At 44.8% G+C, this 8,731-nt stretch overlaps 1 protein-coding gene and 1 pseudogene across 1 annotated transcript; one reads left to right on the plus strand and one right to left on the minus strand.

Annotated features, from left to right (window-relative positions):
• Positions 1-1,016: 1,016 nt before the first annotated feature.
• LOC112659988 (ATP synthase subunit d, mitochondrial) lies at positions 1,017-1,546 on the minus strand. Its single transcript, XM_035710437.2, has one exon. It carries the CDS (start codon positions 1,515-1,517, stop codon positions 1,032-1,034), a length of 486 nt encoding a protein of 161 aa, XP_035566330.1. The 5' UTR covers positions 1,518-1,546; the 3' UTR covers positions 1,017-1,031.
• Positions 1,547-7,379: 5,833 nt separating this feature from the next.
• Positions 7,380-8,361, plus strand: LOC112659982 (glyceraldehyde-3-phosphate dehydrogenase-like; annotated as a pseudogene).
• Positions 8,362-8,731: the final 370 nt, after the last annotated feature.

Below are 8,731 nucleotides of genomic sequence, written 5' to 3' on the forward strand. Positions count from 1 at the left end.
TGTAGCTACACATTTGTGACATTAAAAATGACACTTTCTTACTTTTTACTATAAACATAATCCCATGTGAACACTTTTTTATTTTCTTTCAAAAAGAACTATTTACCTGATGTACAGAAGAACTCTTGCAGGGGCTCCTGGGTGGTTCAGTTACTTAACTTTTGATTTTGGCTCAGTCATGATCTCAGTGTCATGAGGTTGAGCCCCACGTTGAGTTCCACATTGAGTGTGGAGCCTGCTTAAGGTTCTGTTTCTCCCTCTCACTCTGCCCCTTCCCACTCTCTAAAACAAATAAATCTTTAAAAAAAATTCTTTCTCCTCCTCTCCCTGTCTCTCTCTCCCTCTCCCCCTCAAAAGAAAAAAAAATTCTTGTAAATAAGAATGCAAAACATTGGCCTGCCTGCCAAGCTGCCTGAACGCTCCCTCTTAGTAATCAATTGATCAAAATGGTCAATTCCATTCCGTTTCCTCTTGCTGACATTACTCCCTCCAGCCTTTGTTTCATTTTTGAGACCAGTTTCTTAGAGAAGATGTAATCTATAATTTTGAAAAAAGAATATGGCTAATTTATATCTGACTTCAAACTTCTTAATAAACTTTCAATAATATGACTATTCCCAGCTTTCTTTTTTTTTAAGATTTTATTTATTTATGAGAGATACAGAGAGAGAGAGACAGAGACAGCGGCAGAGGGAGAAACAGGTTCCATGCAGGGAGCCCAATGTGGGACTCGATCCCGGGACTCCAGGATCATGCCCTGGGCTGAAGGCAGACGCTAAACCACTGAGCCACCCAGACATCCCTATTCCCAGCCTTAATAAACAAGTTTGGTCCCAAAACATTCACTTTCTGGAGATTTCCCATTTTGCAGAATTCAAGCAAACATTTTAGTTACGATAAAGGCTTAGCTTCCCTACAGGAGATCTCAAATTGCAATTGTTTCTTTCTTTTTTTTTTTTTTTTACCGTATCATTATTTTTAATGTTCAATGTTTATAATATGAGGGCCGGGGCTTTATCCTCAACTCAAGTTTATAACTTTTCAATTGGCTTGTGAGCCCAATAGGGATACTTCTTCTTGTCTAATTTGGTTTCTGGGAAGACTTCATTCAGGTCCTCAATGGTCATCTGATCAAATGGAATTATGTTCTTCATCTTCTCCAGCTCTTTTTCATATTCTTCAATCCTAGTCTTTGAGAGGGATAAAAACTCAGCACAGCTTTTCACATCTTCTTTCTCCTCAGCATCCACCTGGACAGTGTATTTATCCTCTGGCACAGGAACCTTCAGGGCATTAAACTTCTTCTCAAAGTCATCTACCAAGCCAGCCTTTGCCACATTGGCCTTGTAGTAAGCCCAGTCGATAGCAGGTGGTTTCTCAGGAAGAGTAGCCAACCTGGAGGTAAGCATCTCATTCCAGGATTCCAGGGAGTTGGCAAAGGCCTTCTGGTTTTGGGGTATGATCTCCCCAAAAGCTACCCAGTCAATGGTTTTTAGAGCAAGTTTTCGCCCAGCCATCTTGAGATCCTTCACCGACCCCGGCGGCCCACACAGCAGCAAGGGACGGTGAAATTGTTTCAATAAGAAAGAAGTTTGCTTACTTCTCCCTCATGTAAAGGTTTGACCTGGTGTGACTGTTCATCTTCATGAAACAGTCCGAGGCTCCTGCCTCACTTCTCCGTCATGGTTCAGCTCTGCCCCTTGTCTTCAAGGTCCAGTGACTTCCCACAGTGGCATTCTAGCCATTAGGCAGACAGGTAAGGGGGAAAGGAGGAGTGTCTCTTCCCTTTAATGACACAAATTTGGAGATTGTACATGCAACTTCCATGCATATCCCTTTGGCCAGTGTATTTGTTATTCATTGTTGCATTAATAAGTAGCCCCCAAAATGTAGTGGTTTAAAACAACAAAAATTTATTATTTCCTAGTTTCTATGGGTCAGGAATCTGGATATGGCTTTGCTGGGTGCCTCTAGCTCAAGGGGTCTCATGAAGTTGCCTTTAAGCTGTCAGCAGAGGCTGTAGGGTCATCTAAAGCTTTGACTAGGGGAGAACCCTCTTCCCAGCTCACCTGCGTGGTTGTGGGCAGCACTCAGTTCCCTGAGGGCTGTTGGGTAGGCCCCCAGTTCCTTGTCACACAGACCTCTCCAGACAGCAGCTTACAATATGACAGCTGGCTTCTCCCAGAGCAAGTAAGCGAGAGAACAAGAGAGCACCCAGGATGGACAAGCACCCAGGATGGAAGACACAGTCTTTTTATAACCTAATCCTGGAAGTGAGAGTTCCTTTCTACTCCAACACAAGGCAGAGCAGAGTGTAAATGGGACAGCCCAATTTCCCCTAATTGGTTTGCTCTTTGCTCAAAAAACAATGAAGAAGAAACATAGAAACCTGTTACCTAGGACACAGCAGGCCACCGCAGCCAGGACTCAGTTACTCAGCTACATCCTAGCTATGAAGAAGTCAAGAAGTGTTACTTTGGTTTTATGCACCTGTATTCCCAGCTAAAAGTTCTCTATTAATCTGAGAAAAGGAAAATCTATTGAGGAACAAGTAGCAGCCTCTGGCCCCATAAGCATTAAGAGACATTGTACAGGGTTTCCTGAGCTTCAGTCAGAATGGGCAAGGATAGGCGGTAACAAAGGAACCTCAAAGCCTCTGCAACTAATTGAACCAAAGGTGAGCTCTTGCAAAGTCCATTGCAGGCTAGGGCATGTCCTCAGACAGCAGCCTCCTGGGGGCAGCTCCAAGTTGCTCCACTTGCACGCATATGTGCTTCATCATCTCATTGTCAGGGGAAGAGACAGCAGAGGGAACAGGCACTAGCTCCCGAACGCTTCCACTAGGAGTGCCCAGTCTGAGGATGTCTGCTTAGGTCTCACTGGCCAGCATAAGCCACGTGGCCACATCGAACTTCAAGGGGGGGCAGGGAAGCAGAAGCACAATGGCCCTATGAACTTGGAAGGAGAAAATAACCAAAGGAATGGGCAAGCGAAACTATGGGATCCTGAGGGGCTTCAAGTTAGCCATGGTGCAACGGGCCAGTCCTGGAGAGGCAGAGGGGCAGGGCAGTTCGGTGCCTGCTAATGGCTACAGACCTGGGATCCCATCCCAGGCTGTCACACTACGCCAGCAGGATCCCCGATTTGGATGACAGATCGTTAACTCATTTACCAAGAACAGTTTTCAGTGTCAGCTCTGAATGAACTTGTGAACTTGGAACTCATTCCATCAGCGAGAGCTAAAAGGACCACAGATCAATTATATTGTTTACTCATCAACATGGACCACCCACCCCTTAATTACTTGGATGCCTTGGTGACTTATTAAATGACTTAGTCAGAGAACATCACACACAATACATTTAACATGAAATGTCCAAATGGTGGAAGCCAACATAAACATGAAATTTCCATATTTTCTACAATAGCTGTTGTTTATCACGAAGGGACCCATAGTTTCTCTAAATGAGAATTGTTCACCCAAGGTTTCTGGCCCCAAATCATGTGGCATTGTGTGGCTTTAGCATGAGCTCCCTCCCACTCCTGGGATCACATGGTAATTAATGAGGTATTTTGGTTACTTTAAATCCCCTTTCCCGGGCTACGCCAGAGTGCTCTGTGGCTAAAGAGAACAATACCTGCGCATTGATGCTGCTTCTGCTCTTTTTCTAGATGTGACCCATCTGTCTCCGTCCATCTAGTATGATGGCTCCTCCATTTGCGGAGGTAATTCTAGCTGTTGTAATAAACACATCACAAAATCTCCATGGCTTCATATAATACGAGTTTATTTCTCATTTACTTAAAATCTCAGATGGATATTCCTGATCATGACCAACAGCAGCCCCAACCCACAGGGGTATCTGGAGGCCAGATTAATAGCCCACCGTCTTCAACCGTGCTTCCAGGGAGGCCCGAGGCACCTGCATCCCATCCAGCAAAGGTAGGAAGAAATCAGAGAAAACACATCCTCTCTGCGTAAGTCGTCTAGAGCTGTTGTAACTTAGTATTACAGGCTTGGTGGCTTCAACAACCACAAATGTTCTCTCCTAGCTCTGGAATTCCAAGAGCAAGGTGTTGGCAGGGTTGGTTTCTTCTGAGGCCCCTTTCCTTGGCTTCTCCTTCACATGGTCTTCTCTCTGTGTGTCTGTCCTGCTTTATGCCTCTTGTAAGGACAGTAGCCACTTGGGGTTAAAGCCTGCCCTGTCATCTCATTCAGCCTGACTTACCTCTCAACAGACTCTTACCTCTAAATGCAGTTACATTCTGAGGAGCTGAGCATTAGGACGTCGCAGAGGCATTTTGGAAGGAGACAGTGCAGCTCATAATATATTATGAATCACATTAGACTAAGAAACGACCAAAGCCGGTCAGAGCCCCACCTGGAGGGAAGGGCGGTCGGAAGGGCGCTCTGTGCCTGGCGGTGCTTCCCAGCAGCTGCCCTCCACTGTGGCGTGGGAAGCAGGAGTCATAGGTGGGCGGCTAGGCAGCTTGCCCGCAGCTCGCATGCTTTCCTTCGGGTGTCTTTCTCCTAACTTCCCCAAACATCGTAGTCAGATTGCTCAGCCCAGGGAACCAAAAGCTCCAGAGGATTCCTGCAGAATGCTCAAGGAAACCAGTTCACTCCATGCATTTCTATACTTGCGTCATGGGATGAAGATGACAGCTTTTTGCATTGCACGCTTAATGCATTAGAGATTTTAAATTCGTAGTTACACACGGAGGCAATAATTATCATCACTGCCATCATCAAAAAGGAGTAAACGGTGTAGCTAAGAGAGAGAGCGAGAGAGCGAGAGCTGGGAGAGCTAGGGATGCAGAAAAAGACCACAATCCACTTATTAGCCAGTGTGAGAATGTTCCATAGTCCTAATCCTTATATTCCAGCCCCTCAAAAGCTTCATCCCTCACAGAATTCTGACTTTCCAGATGTCTACACACTAGCTGGTGCCAGGATCTGTCCCGACTCACCACAGTTTAAATGTCAGCTGATCAGGCCCAGATACGCCCAAGTTCCTATTTGAGCGAACAGCTGATAAATGGAGACTAAGTCTAACACATTCAAGAGAACAAGTTTGTTTGTTTTTTTTTTTGTATATTTTTTTTTATTGGAGGTCGATTTGCCAACATATCGCATAACACCCAGTGCTCATCCCGTCAAGTCAAGAGAACAAGTTGAAATGGCCAAAACGGACATTCCGGCATCCTGAGGCTTAGTCTGTTGCGTACTCCTGTCTGTACTGTGACCCTCACAATCACCGGTGAGCTGGAGCACAGATGGTCGTGGCACGAGAGAGGATTCACTCGAAAGAAGTGAGCATGTAGCACCACAGGAGCCTCCTTCATCAATTTTTTTAGTCGCCGTTTTATCTTCAAACTTTTGTGCTGCGAGTTCTTTTAGGGTAAGATGGTTAGATAGTAAGCAGAACTTTTTCATTCGCCCCAAAGGCTTCTGATCTGTTTCAGAGGACAAAGTCATATGAAGGAAAAGCTAAGGTGTCTTCTTAGGAACCTAATAATGTGTGCCCAAGTTTCCTCTTATAAACAGATATAAATAAAATAAATATCTGTATACCTAGAGAGGTTGTGTTTGTTTTTATGGAAATAGATTCATTGCATACACATTAATTTGCAGCATGATTTTTATTTATTTATCTTTTTATTCAAGTTCAGTTTGGCAGCATAGAGTATGACACCCGGTGCTCATCACATCCTCCTTAATGCCCGTCATCCGGTTACCCCATCCCCCTTTCTGCAACCCATTGTCTGCTTCCTGCAGTTCAAAGTCTCTCATGGCTTGTCTTCCTCTCTAGGTTTTCCCCACCCAGTTTCCCCCTCTTCCCCTATGGTCCTTTTCACTATTTCTTATATTCTGCATATGAGTGAAACCATATGAGAACGCAACATGCTTATTTTGACTTAGTGTATCTCTTACCCATTTGGAGAGGTCAAGATCCTTTCACTAATTTATTTTTGCAAACAGATACCCAGGTAACTAGACAGATGACTGAGAGGGAGAGAGAGAGAAAGATAATAGATTTTACACAAATGAGATCATATGCAGGTTTTATTGTTGACACAGCCATCTTTCTTTCTTTTTCTTTTTCTTTTCTTTTTTTTTTTTTTTTTTTTTTTTGCTTGTCCCTTCCCATGTCTTTTCACTGTGGCCCTCACTGCAGGTGACAACCTGGCAGTATTGAATCCATGCTTGTGTAACCACCTATGTCTACAAACTATCTTACACAGACACATAGAGAGGCTTTTCGTTGTTTTATAAATATGGGATTACAGTAGTCATATCTCTCCAAGCCTTCCTTTTTTACCTCAAATATTCCCCATGGAACTCCCTCCAAGTTCTTGGGCAGAGCTGTCCTTTATTCTTCTTTAGTGACTGCACAATACTCCGTAGTGTGTATGCATCACAGTTTATTGAACCATTTCTCTGCTGACGGGCATTTACTTTGTTTACATCTTTGCAACAAAGAACAATGCTACCAAATTGTCTTTTGGAGGTTACACAATATATTCAAATAACAAAGCAAGGAGAGATTTCATCTCGCTAAAGGAACGTTTTCCTTATTTCAGGGCACGACATTTCTACTCAAGGATTCCCTCAGATGTTGCAAATGTTGTGTCCTCTTGGACTATAACACTCCAACCATCCACGTTATATCCTGAACCATAATTGTTGTTTTGGGGGGATTTTTAGAGGGGAGGGTTGTCCTCTCCTTTGAATGTCTTCAAGTTTCTCAAGCTCTAAGCTTCCTAAGTAAAATCCATTTTTACTTCTCGGATCCCAAAGACTTCCTTTATCTAATTATAATAAAACTGTTGCATTCCAAAAAACATCTGGAACAGTAGTTCTGAAAAGGAATTGTAGGACTCTAGGAAAGTGTGTATTTTTCACAAAGCAGACCCTTGAGGAAAGGGTAGGGGGTTCATCAAAATCTTGGGTGGAGGAGGGACAAAGACAACATGTACAATTTGAAAATACTCTTAATTGAGAATGAACACCCAAGAACAACCAATATAAAGTATGTGCCTTGGTTCATCCGTCCCCTGTCCATGTGAGGAAATGGGGAATGGCTTCACAAGAGGTCGCTTTTTCCAGGAGGGCAGTATTTCCCTCAATGCAGAGTGTCCTTCCCTGCACATTTACAATGGGTTTAGCTGGAACTCATCACCACCAAGCTGCCCAATCAATGTGCAGAGGGGTTTTTCTACTGATTCTATTTCTGGAACAATTAATGCCTTTTTGCCTGACTCCACACTCTCCTCCTCTCAGTTCACTCTAAATGCTGCCGATGGGCTTTCTGCTCCTCCCCGTTCAACAAACAGCCGCATCTTCTGATGCAGTGACAGCCGTGTCCCGAGACACGATGGTGAAGGTCAGAGTGAACGGATTTGGCCATATCGAGCGCCTGGTCACCAGGGCTGCTTTTATTTATTTATTTATTTATTTATTTATTTATTTATTTATTTATTTATTTTAGGGCTGTTTTTAACTCTGACAAAGTGGATGTTGTCCCCATCAATGACCCCTTCATTGACCTCAACTACATGGTGTACATGTTCCAGTATGATTCCACCCATGGCAAATTCTACGGCACTGTCAAGACTGAGAACGCAAATCTTGTCAATGCAAAGTCCATCTCATCTTCCAGGAGCAAGATCCCACTAACATCAAATGGGGTGATGCTGGTGCTGAGTATGTTGTAGAGTCCACTGGGGTCTTCTCCACCATGGAGAAGGCTGGGGCTCACTTGAAGAGCACGGCCAAGAGGGTCATACCCCCATGTTTGTGATGGGCGTGAACCATGAGGAGTATGACAACTCCTTCAAGATTGTCAGCAATGCCTCCTACTCTACCAACTGCTTGGCCACTCTAGCCAAGGTCATCCATGACAACTTTGGCATTGTGGAGGGCCTCATGACCACCATCCATGCCATCACTGCCACCCTGAAGACCGTGGATGGCCCCTCTGGCCCTCTGGGAAGCTGTGGTGTGACGGCCAAGGGGCTGCCCAGAACATCATCCCTGCTTCCACTGGCACTGCCAAGGCTGTGGGCAAGGTCACCCCTGAGCTGAACAGGAAGCTCACTAGCATGGCCTTCCATGTCCCCACCACCAATGTGTCAGTCATGGATCAGAACTGCCGCCTGGAGAAAGCTGCCAAATACGACGACATCAAGAAGGTGGTGAAGCAGGCATCAGAGGGCCTCTTCAAGGGCATCCTGGGCTGGACCAGGTCGTCTTCTGTGACTTCATCAGTGACACCCACTCTTCCACCTTTGACGTTGGGGCTTGGCATTGCCCTCAATGACCGCTTCTTTTCAAAGAATTCCCTTCACAGCAAATGAAGTGGGTCAGTGAGCTAGTCCTCATGGAATTCACTGGTCTCACCATGTTCTCGGCTATCCTAAAGCAGCTGGCTTATGAGAAAAGTAAAATGGCTTTTGGAAGACTCAGTTACCAGGCTAGTTGGGTAGCAATACCTCGCAGGGCTGGGGACAGGTTTTCTAGAAGGCTGTATATGCTCTGAATTAGTGTCCAATATATGGTACTATTTCTTCCACAGCCAGTATTGATGGATCCAGGAATTAAGAGGTGGAAATGGGAGTATCATGGCTCACTATTGCATCTGGAGACTCACCGGCAAAATTTTTGCTTCCTGTTCCTGTGCCCTTATGCCCTCCTGGCCTAGAGATCTTAATTACAGAGGAAGAAATG

Source organism: Canis lupus, chromosome 35 (assembly GCF_003254725.2).
Source record: "Canis lupus dingo isolate Sandy chromosome 35, ASM325472v2, whole genome shotgun sequence".
NCBI classification, from domain to species: domain Eukaryota; kingdom Metazoa; phylum Chordata; class Mammalia; order Carnivora; family Canidae; genus Canis; species Canis lupus.

What these genes read in the sequence shown, in the direction of transcription:
- LOC112659988 (XM_035710437.2), bottom strand. Translation starts at nt 1,517, where the DNA reads ATGGCTGGGCGAAAACTTGCTCTAAAAACCATTGACTGGGTAGCTTTT.